This window comes from Sycon ciliatum, chromosome 1, assembly GCF_964019385.1.
Source record: "Sycon ciliatum chromosome 1, ocSycCili1.1, whole genome shotgun sequence".
Lineage (NCBI taxonomy): Eukaryota > Metazoa > Porifera > Calcarea > Leucosolenida > Sycettidae > Sycon > Sycon ciliatum.
The window spans coordinates 97,767,884-97,781,616 of NC_088643.1; the positions used below are offsets into that span (position 1 = coordinate 97,767,884).

The following is a 13,733-nucleotide window of genomic DNA, read 5'->3' on the forward strand; positions in this document are numbered from 1 at the left end:
AAGTGTTGTATGGTTACTTGATAAGCGCCGACGCCGGCTGTGATCCTGTGCCCTCCCGATCTCGTGCTACTGGTGCGTTCGGGTCCCGTCAATCGCGATTTAGGTGGATCAGTTCACATTTGGGAGGACAATGCGCCAGTTCTAATTTCTTACTTTTACGACGGGGCTGCACCAGTAGAGGTTTTTCAGAACCGCTCACAGAGAGGTTTTTATATGGGTAATTTCAGTTCTTTTTTCTGTTCCCTCCCCCACCCCGGCCCAGCTCCGAAGATAACCATGGTGAGCACGCGCGCGATCCACTGTATGTAGCCATGCGACTGCAATAGCACACTGATACATTCCAGCCCTCCCCACCTGGCTACCCCGCACAGACACATTGTGACAAACACGCACATGCACATGGCACGCACACACATACACACACACACACACGACCCAAACAGGAAATTCTTGATGAACATTGTATAATGCCACGCAAAGCAGTGGCCACCATACTTCAGGAAGTCAGTTGTGAAACAAAAATAATTCAACTACAATGTGTAGGTAAGCTGGCGGCAAAAGCACAACATTGCAAACCGTGATGATATTTGCCTAAGGATTGCAGTTTGCAGACCACACCATGGAAGCAGTGAATACAGAATTATTGTAATGTCATACAAAGACAAGCAAAGAAGTGGCCACCATACACCAGAAACTTGCAGAAAGTCGCATATCCAACAGATAGAGAAGTGAACAGCATCTGGTACAGCCCACACAAAACCAAGCTGACCTGATACTCGTCCGAAGATCGTAAGTGGCAGATCCTTTTCAACGATAGCATGCAGGTGTCCGTGACTCGCATGGACAAAATCTGACCGTATCACCGGCATACGTTGTCATCACATGCATATCCCACAAGTTACACATATGCACAGTAGAAGCACAATAAAAGCAATGGAAAAATATGAAGGGATTGCTGAAGCATCTTCACACTTCAATTTCAGACTTCGATGTGGTCGCCACAGGGTGATATACCTGCAAGATACAAGTGATACAGAAAGAAAGCATAAATTCGTGAGGTAGGCTATGAGACACCACAAATGGGTCACCTACATGTACATGTACTTCGAAGTATGTTCAGGGCTGGTGTACACACACACACGCAGAATTATCATAATCGAGAATTTCTCAAACTACAGAAGAGCAATGAAATCCATTTGCATGCACAGGAGCAATTTTGCAGTATGATGCGCAGCTCGGGAATACACCTGTTGGCAATGGATTACATTCCCATTGGAATTCTCATTCACGTGGGATTCACAGAAGCAATTTGGCAGTGTGATGCGCAATGTGACACGACCTGCGATTCTGCGTGCGATGCAAACTCGCACAAAATACCATTCACAGAATCACGACAAGACGTCAGCGATGCAACAGCGCCTTGCTGACGTGCCTCAAGTCAAAGCTCAATGAGAATGCGTTTGTCGGTTACAACTGGTACAAATGTACAAGCAATTTCTGAAAATACTCCTGTGAGTCCTGCTTTAAGCAGTGCAGGAATGTCCCTCCTCCGCTCTCCCCCCCCTTCCACACCCTCAGGGAACTTGACAAGGAAGGGTGGTCTTCGCGGTTCCCGACATCTATTTGCAGTTTCTGGTCTCCACTATGTCTTTTCAATGGGGATTTGTACGTACCATAAAAGCAAGCCTAAAAAATGAACAGCACATTTGCCGTTCCCCCACTGGGGAGGATGCGTTCCACAGCTATCCTGACAAGATATTCCGAGAAGCGGTGCTGAGTGCAATGCATTAGGGAGGTTCTGCTCTACGTTTTCTGTCCGTTGCTACAGGCGTTGCCAATGGAGTTTCCGCAGGGTGTTCTGTGCTACGGTGCACCGTACTATGCTGTACTTTGTCCCCGTGACAGCTGTTAACGGTTTGCTGCTTGTTGTTGCGTGTGCAGCTCCAACTGCCCTTGACCTTGGCCTGCTGCTGCTCATCGATTTCGCAATGGCGGATGCCTTGAGGATGGCCAATTCCTCCTTTAGTCCTTTGACTTCTACAGATAGCTCTGAAATTCTGTGGCTCATCCTCGCCGCACGGTCTGCGGATTTTGTGGCTAGGGAAGATAGTGTGTGCACAACTCCTAACAGCGAGTGCTCGATCCCTGGGAGGGAACAAAGCAGTTTCGTCTGGGCTTCACTTGAAAGCTCTCCCATGACGACGCCTGCCACCGGTGTCCTACCTAGACTAAAACTACACTATACTATCTATCTAAAAATACTATACCTTCCTTCAGTCCAGCCTGATGCCGGCTGGGGTGAAAAAGAGACCAAAAATCTACGAGCTCGAAAAAACGAACTGCACTCAATAGTACAATCATGCTCCTCAATGCCCTTGCTCATAGAGATCACTCAGCCTCCCCAGCAGGCCCTGCCCGGATACCTGAACAGAGCTCACTCAGCCTCCTCAGCAGGCCCTGCCCGGCTACCTGAATAGAGCTCACTCAGCCTCCCCAGCAGGCCCTGCCCTGCTACCTGCATAGAGCTCACTCAGCCTCCCCAACAGGCCCTGCCCAGCTGCCTGCATAGAGCTCAATCAGCCTCCGCAGCAGGCCCTGCCCAGCTGCCTGCATAGAGCTCTCTTTCCAAAAACAACAAATAACTCCAAAGTACGAAAAATGCCAAAAACTAAAACAAGAACATGTGCAATAACATGTTATTTAGAAAGACAGGACAAGTGAATAATTAGTCAGTCCATTGTTCATGATGGTCTCCGACGGTTACGTGGGCAAGTGAGCCACTGCCAAAGCAGCGTGGGCTCCGCAGGAGGGTGCACATTTCAAACTAAAATTCACACGCCTACAACCGTGAATGCACATGATACAGGATTTCAGAAGGCTGAAGGAAATCCTGCATCTAACAAATGCCATAACATGAGAGTAATGCTCACCCCTCTTCTCAGCCAACAGATGAGCAATGCGTTTATACAGAGCTGTTGACGCTGGATCCATTCCGCCCCTGGCTGACATGACAGCCGGAACCAAGGAGGCTTGCTCAACCTGCCTCACCGGCTCCTCATAGTGCCTTCTCTTTTCTTTTTCGTGTCGCTGATAGAGCTCACTGGGCCTCCGCAGCAGGCCCTGTCCGGCCCCAGCAATCAGCCACCGCAGCAGGCCCTGCCCAGCTGCCTGCATAGAGCTCACTCAGCCTCCCCAGCAGGCCCTGCCCAGCTACCTGCATAGAGACGACTTAGCCTCCGCGGCAGGCCCTGCCTGACTGCCTGCATAGGGCTCACTCAGTCTCCCTAGCAGGCCCTGCCCGACTGCCTGCATAGAGCTCATTCAGCCTCTGCAGCCCTGCCCAGCTGCCATGCACAAACATTTGCACAGCTCTAACACTCCTAACTCACTCACTTCGAGCCTGGCGAAGCAATTGACAAACCCTCCTATTCCCCAAGCTGGTGGCTCGTTATGTGAGTGGGGCATGCAGATGCTTGTGTTAAAGATACAAAAAAATGGATGGCCCAGAGATTATCTACTAACGAGGGAGGACCTGTGCACATGTTTTGCCAGGTACACATTTCATCCCTCGATTCCATGATCCATGCAAGTGTGCATATAAACACCCGTACGCCAAGCTACTTCCAGTTTTCGTAGTTGCCAAGGACATTTGCATGACGACTTGCGAAACCTGAATCGATGGGCCAAATCAAAATGGTATCATCGACTTCTGAAAACGAACTGCCACAAACAGAAAGTCACTACAGTATTCTACTAAACGCGATGTTCATGTAACAATGAAGGACAAGTTAGGTACAATAACTAGTAGTTTCCCATGACGTACGTCCTGCCATATTGCGGGTGACGGCTGATCAGGTGTGTCTATTTACACGCGGATGGTGAACCAACACAATAGGTAAAGACGAGAAAAGGACCAATACGTGACTAGGTATGACTAACAGTTCACCAAGGTAACGGTATCTTTTACAGTCAAGTAGTGCGAAAACAACGCCTAATTGGAACTTTCTACATCTCAGCCTTCCAAGTTGGACGGTTTTTGGTTTGCGCGCTTCGTAGATGTTTTGGAGCTACTTCAAGTAGGTGTCCAGTTGTCGAATGTCTCAATATCCTTGTTAGTTTTCTTGTTTTTCGTTTGGTAACTGTATAAGTTATCTTTAACTGTTATTCATAAGTAGTAACTTATTAGTCTCTTCTCCTTTTTAAACTTAGAAGTAGGACACATTTCAGGCTCTTGAACATTTTAAAAGTTTTCACTAGTGTAGTTTCATGCCTTATCCTCAGGTGAAATACAGGCAAAATCAAATGACAATGGACAATGGATTAAATAAACTAGAGAGGTGATAGAACCAGTGCAAGTAGGAAGGGCGATACAACATTTCTATTAATTTTAATCCATTGTCCATGGTTTGATGATCAGGCATGAAACTGTATTTCCTACTAGTGAAAACTTTCAAAATGTTCATGAGCCTGAAGGGTGTTCTACTTCTAAGAGTCAGGCAGTTATGTTTTGTCAGTGTAGTGTCAAATTAAATCTCGTATATTCATGTCTTATGCTATCCAGTGTCAAAGTCCTGTGCACCTGGACATTTTCAGAAGTTCAACAATAACGGAAGCGTTGACTACTACTGCCGTTGTAATGAGTCCGTACCAGTTATTACACCGAATTGTTCATCACCTGGATACACATGCCTGGCAAATGGACAATTTCCAATTTGTTTTGGATACACAAAATGCCAAAAAGCAGGCTCTACTTACATGTGCACTTGTGAGGAGGAATTAAGCCTGAATCAATCCAACTGTTACATAGCTGAAGACTGCCAAAACACAGTAGAAGACTGCGGAAATGGAAACTGCACCATGGACTACTCACCTGAATCCCGAATAAATAGTGAGTACAATTTGAGGGAAAGTACCAGACATGGATAATTTAGACTAAAAGTCATTAATTCAGGGCACTGAATGGGATGGCCAATAGTAAGACAAGCTTACTACTATGAATAGGATGAAGGCCGCAAACATCACGCAACTACGTTTCTTGTTTGACATGTATTACTGTGTATTTTATAACAAATATATTATTGAAAACCCAGAATCGATTTTCTCGTTCCTATCATCAGTTGGAAAAACGGAACTAAGGATACAACCAAAGAAACTGAAGTTAAGTACTTAGTTCCGTTTTTCCCACTGATGATAGGAACGAGAAAATCGATTCTGGGTTTTCAATAATATTTTGGTTATAAAATACACAGTAATACATGTCAAACAAGTAACGTAGTTGCGTGATGTCTGCGGCCTTCATCCTATTCATAGCTATATTAAAATTTTTATCTCCACGTAGGTTATTTTTACCACTATGACTGTGTTATTTTACTTTAATTCATCACATGAACAGGTACCGATGCCTTCTCACCAAGTTAATGGTCTGGCTACCAGAAAATGGTGATGAACTTTATTGATAAAATTATGAATGAAGACATGCAATAAACAAGTAATACTGAGTATAGAGATAAGAAGAAAGAGGGCCAATGAGCTCAAATTACGCTCTATTATACACTAGCACTATTATTATTATTAGACACAATCTCATAGCATGTGACAAGCATAGCTAATGCAGGGACAGAATCCCCTGAAAGAAGGGCGTTGAGCCAGCCACGGCAATAGTAAGCTAGGAAAACAAAGCAAATATGAATTAGAGCAGACAATGAATGGAAAATTACAAAGAAAAACGATTAACGGAAGTGAGCACTATCAAAATTCGTGTATCCCCCAGGTATTCGAGAATGTTCTTCGATGATAATTATTGCGTCTAGTTCAGTTGTGATAGTAGATCTTTAAACTGACCAATAGAAGAACAAGTTTTCAGACCGTAATGGTAATGATAACCAATGAGAGTAGCCGGAAAACAAAGGGGACTTTAGATACTGGGCTGACTTAACAAGAGGCAGGGTGAGCGCGTTACGGGTTGAGCTTGTCGAAAACCAATTGTACTTCATCATGTGTGAAGGGGTTTTATGAAGAAATATTTTATGAACCAGTGTACAGAGATGGTGCTTATGACGAACGGAGAGAGGAGAAGTGTGTGCAAGTCGATAAAGGGCATCCGAAGGAAAACATCGATCCTTGTTGTAAAGAATTTTAAGTATAAATCTATGGTGGACTTCTAATTGGTTCAGAGTTGTGCCAGAAAGGCCACACCAAGCGGTATCGCAATAGTCGAATATAGGGAGAATATAGCACTGATAAAATAATAGTTTACACTGGATGGGCAAATGAGTGCAATGTGGTTGTAGTACCCCTAATGCTGAACTGGTTCGCTTGCATACACAGTTGACATGTGCAGCCCAAGAGAGTTTGCAGTCAAACATCACACCTAGATGTTTGTGCTGAGTAACAACACGGATAGGCATAGTCGAGTCAGGGAAGTATAATGGTTGATCAGGAGGGGATGAAGAAATATACATGGCTTCTGTCTTGTCTAAATTGGGCTGGAGTTTCCACGTTTGCATACACATGACAGTGCTGTTGATGCGATGCTGCATGGTAAGGAGTAATTGTGCAGGGGAGGAATCAGAACAGATAAGGCCAGTGTCATCCGCATACAAACTAACATCGGGGACAACTGAAGGTAGGTCATTAACGTAAAGCAAGAATAACAAAGGATCCAGAATGGAACCTTGGGGCACTCCAGACGCTACAGGGAGGGGATCAGACAAGAAATAAGACAAGCGAACAGCCTGAGAACGAGCAGACAGATACGAGGATATCCAACGCAAGGCAGCATCCTCCACCCGGAAGGTGACCTCCAACTTGGCAAGTAAGCCACGATGCCAAACGGTGTCGAATGCCTTAGCCAAGTCGAAAAACACCATTCCCACATGCTCCCCACAGTTCCTCTTTGTCGCTATGTCTTGGACAAGTCGAGTCACCTGGTATTGAGTTGAGTCACCACGGCAGAATCCCGACTGAGCTGGTGAGAGAGCCGGAGCGATGTGCAGGTAGAGGGAATCGAGTACAATACGCTCACAAAGTTTGGAAACTGTGCGCAGCAGAGAGATGGGGCAGTAGTTTGCCGGGCAAGCACGGGAGCCTTTATTCTTGTAAAGCGGTGTCACGATGGAGGATTTCCAACCCTGTGGGAATGTACCAGTTCGAAATGACATAATGGCGAGAGGATAGGCTATTGATGGTGCAAGAGACTGCAGCACTTCATTCGGGATCCCATCTGAGCCGGGAGACTTTCCACATTTCAGGCGCTTCAGATATTTCCGAACTTGAAACGTAGTGACAGTGATTGTACGGAACGGAACAGATATGAAAGGCGACTGGGACAAAGGCGGAATGCGCCACGAAGGATCATCAGGTAGCCCAAATGAGGTGAACTGAGTGTTCAGAACATCAGCTATGCTCTTGGGGGACGTGGCGACCGTACCGTCGGATGCTATCATCGTTTGGGGCATGACACGGCCGGAAGTGTGCCACTGTGCTCGCACAAACTGAAAGAGTGTAGGTCGATTCGGTGACGTTAGTGATGCTTGGATGGAGCGTATATATTCACGATGTGCTTGCCGAGACAGGTGCTTTACAGCATTCCTTTGTCGGTTATAAGCTGCATGATTTACTGCTGTCGGATATTTTTTGTACACACTATATAGATCACGCTTGCTTTTTACAGCAGACCTGAGCTCAGCAGTAACCCATGGTGGAGATTGCATGCGGGGTCGTGGAGATGTCACAGTGTGGGTGGCTCCGAATGAGGTGAGGTGACGACGGAAGGCGGACTGGAGCTCACAATCAAAGTGATGAAGTGCGTCATTAACATCAGTGTACGAGTTCAGAGAGGACCAGTTGTAGCCAGCTAAATCAGCGTTGATTAATTGCCAAAGGTGCGAAGGTACTTGTTTGAAGCGATACAGTGAAGAGGGAGGACCAGTGGAAGAGTTGGGGAAGTAGTTCGAAATAGGGGCGTAACATAAAGTGCAAACAATCTGTATATGGTCAGACATACCCAAGGGAGGTGCTTGATCAATTGAGCGCACGAGGCGTGGTCGGTTGGTGATCACCAAGTCCAGACACGAAACAGAGCCATTAGGCGAGGAATGAGTGGGGAAGTCAACCATCTGGTGGACCCAAGAGCAGCAAATACTGTGCTAAGGAGATCACCAGCCTTCGAGGTAGAATCGGTGGGACACCAGCTTGACTTGTGGGCGTTGAAATCGCCAGTCGCTAACAGATCATAAGAATCTAAACAGACTGACTGTAATGCCTCAACAAACATGTCACAAAAATACGACAATTGCATTGTGCTCTGTGAGGGTGGTCGATACATGCAGCATAGTAAGATGGGATTCTGAGATTGAGTAGAGGGGGAGCCAAGTTCAAGCCACACAGACTCGCAGCCAGGGCGTTGAAGGTCGGCACGACGGGAGACGTACGGAAAGGAGTCCGAACGGACAAGTACGGCAACACCCCCATACCCACGGCTACAATGTGCTGACCGATTGTCTTCCGGAGGTCGATCTCTGCGGATGCAGATATAGCCTGACAGTGAGAGCGGGTTCGAGGGACAGAGCCACGTCTCTGTTAGGCAGATTATGTCAGGCTTAGCACATTCGGCAATAACGCAGAGCTCAGACAACTTGTTGACAACAGAGCGGCAATTCAGAGATACTAGGGTTAAATCACGCTGGGATTTAGGGAAAAAGGGAACGCTGATGGATTTAGCGATGGACATGTAATGTGTGCGGATCGGCCAGAGGAGGGCTGAGCGGGGTAGAGCGGGTGGGCTAGTTTCGATCTGCGGGTGAATACAGGGGCGTTGGGATTTAGTCGTTGTTGCTGCATCGTTGTGTATGTTGGTTTGTTAGCATGACAGTTCAGGATTGATCATCACTGCCTCGCCGCGAAGTAGAAGACGACTTGTTACCTTGGGCATCAGCAAAGCGCCACTTTCGCACTGTGTGCTGGATGGTGGCCGGCCAGAATTTGGAGTCGAGAACTTTGTCCTCGTCCAATGCTGCCACGGTTACGCGAGCATGGCAAGTACCCAGGTACGTGTTGTCTGAAATCGAACAGTTCAGTACGTCAACTTGACGGGCCTTGCACCACGCTGTTATTGACTCTGCCCTGCAACCCGGACTGACATTTCCAACGTACAGAACAAGCTTCTTTGTACGTTTAGGCCCTGTTAGCACACGCGGGCCGGCTGCCCGGGGCTGAGGTTTCACGTAGCGTGACGTAACCCTACGGCGTGTGACTTCCGACCACTCTGCACCTGCAGCACTCGACCCTGGGTGGGATTGCTCAGGTGGGTGTGGTCTGGTGCCATGCATTGACAAAACAGGCTGCGACAAATGGCTGGAGGTGGTGTGAGCGGGGGTCATATGGTGAGTACTAGAACCCGTACTACCCTGTGTGTACTGCATAGGACCAGAGGAAATATGGGTGCGTGCACGTGGGGGATTCAAGTCTCCTACGGCGGTGCTGTACAACTTCCCGCCGGACATTGCCAAATTTTGCTGTGCTTCCTGTACGAGAGGGTGTACACAGATTTCCGGTTGTTGGAGCCCCTGAACTTCCCGCCTGAGTTGTTGCACTTCTAATTCCAGACTCAGGATTTTGTCGGCTCTATCCTGTCTCAAGGAGACAATTTCCTGTGACATGCAGCTAATTGAGTCAGTAAGGCTTACAATTGCAAGTTGGAGCTCCGATGTGGGTAGCGAACTCTGCGCCAACACGCCCACTCCACGCTTCCTCAGCTCGCTCACCAGATCCGGCCGGGAGAGGCTCGAGGCTTTATCCACAGACATTTGCTCGCCGATCTTGATGAGCTCCTCATAGCCAACTAAAGCCAGGTCCATGCCTTCCTTTGTCGCCATTGGTACTGTTGGTCTCTTCTATTAGTTCTCAGCAATAATGGGGAGGGGTAGTTCTGTAAAAAGACGCACCTCGAGGCTAATCCTCCGAGCACAAAATGTCAAACCGCACCCTACTTTCACTTCTCAAATACACACCAATCGAGCCGCGACACGGCAAAAGGGTGCTTATGGTATGCGACATCAAACTGAGAAAAACTCGTTTGAATGTTGAGTATGCAATATTGAGAGTTCACATTTTCTTTTTGAATTCGATTAATTTTCGTTGCGATTTCAATTTGTACTTCAAAGTAGCTCTTTTGTCCTTTTTCTCCTTAGAAATTATCCCTTGACTTTCCATCCGGGTCTAGATATAGCGATTAAAAAAAATGCGATGTCATAAGTAGACGTTCTGCCAACAGCCACAAATGACCAGATTCGTTTCCACACATGATACATGTAACACCGAAAGAAGTAGTCAAGTTCTACAACCATTCGCCAACTAGATCAGCACTCCAGATGTGATCCACAGACCGGCTCTTCACTTTGCCTCTCTTGAAATGCACTCCTCGCGGCTTGTGTAATTCAGAGGCATGGAATACCAGTCTTTGGTAATCCCACCTGCTTTCTGAGGAGCGTCGAGACTGAGTATGATCTTATCGTTGTCCAGAAGGTTATCGCCAATCGTTCCGCGGAAAATGTGAAGAGTCTCGTTCATGCCGTATCTAGAGAACCGCTTACCCATTAATATGGCATACCGACCACACACGGCTTTGCTCAAGTGTATTTTATATTTTTTTCAAAGAACACAAACCCGGCTCAAGACAAAATATTATAACAAGAAAGATAACAAGTTGCATGCAGGGAGAACGAAGAAACGACTAAAACACAAATGTTGTGGGTTGACAGAACAAACAACTATTGAGTCGGGGCTGACTACTAGTATCCACTAGCGCAGCTGTGTAGGTGGGACGTTGTGGACTCCTCTGACCAGAGGTCTTGGTAACGCGCACTGGGGGGGGGGGGGGGGCGGGGGGGCGGGTTAAAAAGAGAAAGAAAGAAGAAAGAGTTGGGCCATCAGCTAGTATGCTAGTCTATGGTGTACACGTCGACAGCAGTCCCACAAGTTTGCTCGAGGAGGTACCTGTACACTGCTACTGTGAAGCGTTGCAGCACTGCTTGGGATGGGCAGGGCGGGGGGGGGGGGGCGTTCAGGATGCCAAATTCCATGTTGTTATTAGGCCGAATGGGAAGGATCAGTGTAGGATGTCAGGACTTGTTGCGGGGAGGGGGTTTGACAACTGGAAGGCAGGGGAGTGTCTCACTTGATGTCGGTGGCGGGTTTCTGGGGCGGGCGGGCTCAGTGGCAGCAGGTGGCAGCATGTTTGTCAGCTGGGCTGGACTTGATATATAGTGCAGCTTGAACAGCACACTCCAGAGACTTGCCGAAGGACTGATAAGCTTGGGAGCATGGTCCCAGCGTCATTGCTGCGCATACACCGTTGCTGGATGCAGTCAAGCTTGGCAAGGTGGGGAGGATGAAGCCGTTGCATATGCTGAGGCGGCCGTTGGGGTTGAGTACTGGGCATACCTTCCTGAAGAAGCCAGGGCGCTAGCTGGATTTGATCTGACTGAAACCTGGTGGAGATGGTTGCGGAACAGCAGTTTGCGGTCGAAGGTCTCACCGAGAAGTGTTCTACGACTTGTGTATCACCGGTGAAGTGACAGTGTGAAAATGGGACTTCAGTTCAGGTTCCGTATAATCATCCACCATGAGCCGCCATTCGCGGGATGACCAAGTCGGAGCTCAAAATGTTGAGTTCCCTCTCAGGAATTCAGACTTCTGTCGTAGAACGAGTCACAACACTGTCCTCCCTCGTGTCACAGTCGGCCGATCTGGAGCCACGCCTGCTGAACCAGATCGATCTGTTCAATAAGCAAGTGAATGCGCTCAGTGAGGATGCTGTTTCCCTGAAGGAAACCGGGATTGTTTCGGCGAGTGCTTCTCGCCAGGCCCAGTGCCAGCGTACGAGCAAGACATCCCGTAGACATGCAGCTACGGGCACCAATGACCCCAGTACGAGTTCTACAACTGAAAACCATAGTGTTAGTGACACTGACGACACTGAAAGCAGCGATCAGGAAGCTTCACAATCTGCAGTAGGTAAAGGCTCCAAGCTCCAGCAGGCCAAGCGCAATGACAGAAGTAGTAAAGCCATCCTGGATGTCATTGCAGATGACAGTTCACAGTTGGTGTCAGCGGAGCCACCCAGGCCAAGGAAAGCCATGTTGTACGTTTGAAATCTGAGCGAGTCCTGCACTGAGGATGTACGGTCACGAAGGATGGGCGGTTGGTAACCTGGCAGAAGGGCATCCACATTCGTACATTTCTCAGCGGTAAACGTCGTCTCCCTTACATCTACAATGTCTGGGAGGTGTGTGGTGACTACGTGCTGGAATTCCATCATTCACCCCAGTGTCTGGAGATATGTGGATTTTGAAGAAAAAAAAATTCGCCGAGCTTACACATCAGGCAGAATGCATTAGTTAGAAGTAGGTTACACTTAGGGTCACCCAGTGCTGTCATCATTCTGTATCATTGGTCCTAACTGTGGTGGAATGTTGACCATTGCTGCTTCAAGGTTGTCTTGTGACGCTGAATTATGATGTTGGTCACGGTCTTTAAACTGCCATTTTTAAGGGTATGCAAGTTTGAAGGTTCCCTTGAGAAACATTTTCAAGGGCTTTGCACAACTGATGGACACCCCAAAAGGAACATATACCTGTAAATTTTGTGCGAAATCGGAGAGATCGACTTGCACTTGTACTTAGGTATTCTCGGACATGCTCTTAAAAGTATCAAAATGGTGTTGTAAAGTTGTAGTTGCGGCTGCATGCAAGTCTAAGTTTTGTACGTAACGGTCTCGATGAAATACTTTACGAAGGATTCTGCGGTGAAGTACTTCTATCTTCTCAAATCGACTTATGTTAGTGGCGAACCAAGCAGGGAAGACATACAAGAGGAGAAATTGTATGGTTTTGGAAATAATGTACCAAAATAGTGTTTAGGGCAAACGGGAGAAGCGGCTTGTCATTAAACCAACCGAGTTGCTGAATTCATTATCTTCATTGTCCTAGCGAAAACGTTTTAAACTTTTTCAACTATTTCAATTAATCTCTTGCATGCATTTTAGGTGAATTCAATGAACCATCAAGTCCACTTGGTGGAGCATATTCGACAATCAATGTCACAATTCACGGTGGTAATATTGTTATACAGTGCCAGCCATATTTTGACCGTAACATCGATGCCATCAATTCAACTGTACAGTGTTTATCCCATGGAAACTGGACAACACTACGTGCTACACCATGCTCTCGTGAGTTTTCAATGTTTGCTGAAATACAATTTTCTAAGTTTTTTTACAGACACTTTTGGGATTGACATGCACCACTATTGAAAAGATTGTCAAGTCGAGGAGCCGCTGACTTTCACCCAACCAACCTGTCACTAGTTGCAAGACCAACAAGTGACCAATAATGACTGAGATGAAAAAGCATTGTCAGGCCTTGCCAAGTATCTGTTTTGGGGGTCTTTACAATAATGGCGGTTTTGGGAATTGCGAAATTTTGTTCAAATGGATTGTACCTGACCTGCCGACGGCTGCAATCTACAGGCTCCTTTTGGAGCCAGTTCACCATCGCTCCAGCATTGAGATGCCCAACTTGAGGGTATCCCAGCATACCGCATAACAAACTCGGGACGGGTACCTGGCTTCCTAGAGAGCCATTGCCTGGTGAGCAGCTCTCTGAACGCATTGCCATTCGCACCTATGCCGTCAGGTTGGAGGTGACCACTAACAGAATTTTAATAGCCTTGAA

General features: G+C 47.2%; 1 protein-coding gene across 3 annotated transcripts in view; it reads left to right on the forward strand.

Annotated features, from left to right (window-relative positions):
• LOC135807198 (leucine-rich repeat neuronal protein 1-like) overlaps positions 1 to 13,733 on the forward strand; it is a 466,844-nt gene that overhangs the window by 297,308 nt on the left and 155,803 nt on the right. For all 3 annotated transcript variants that reach the window (XM_065321212.1, XM_065321211.1, XM_065321213.1), the window contains exons 12-13: positions 4,562 to 4,888; positions 13,046 to 13,231. In XM_065321212.1, coding sequence (XP_065177284.1) covers positions 4,562 to 4,888; positions 13,046 to 13,231 — 513 coding nt within the window. The remainder of the gene's footprint in view (positions 1 to 4,561; positions 4,889 to 13,045; positions 13,232 to 13,733) is intronic.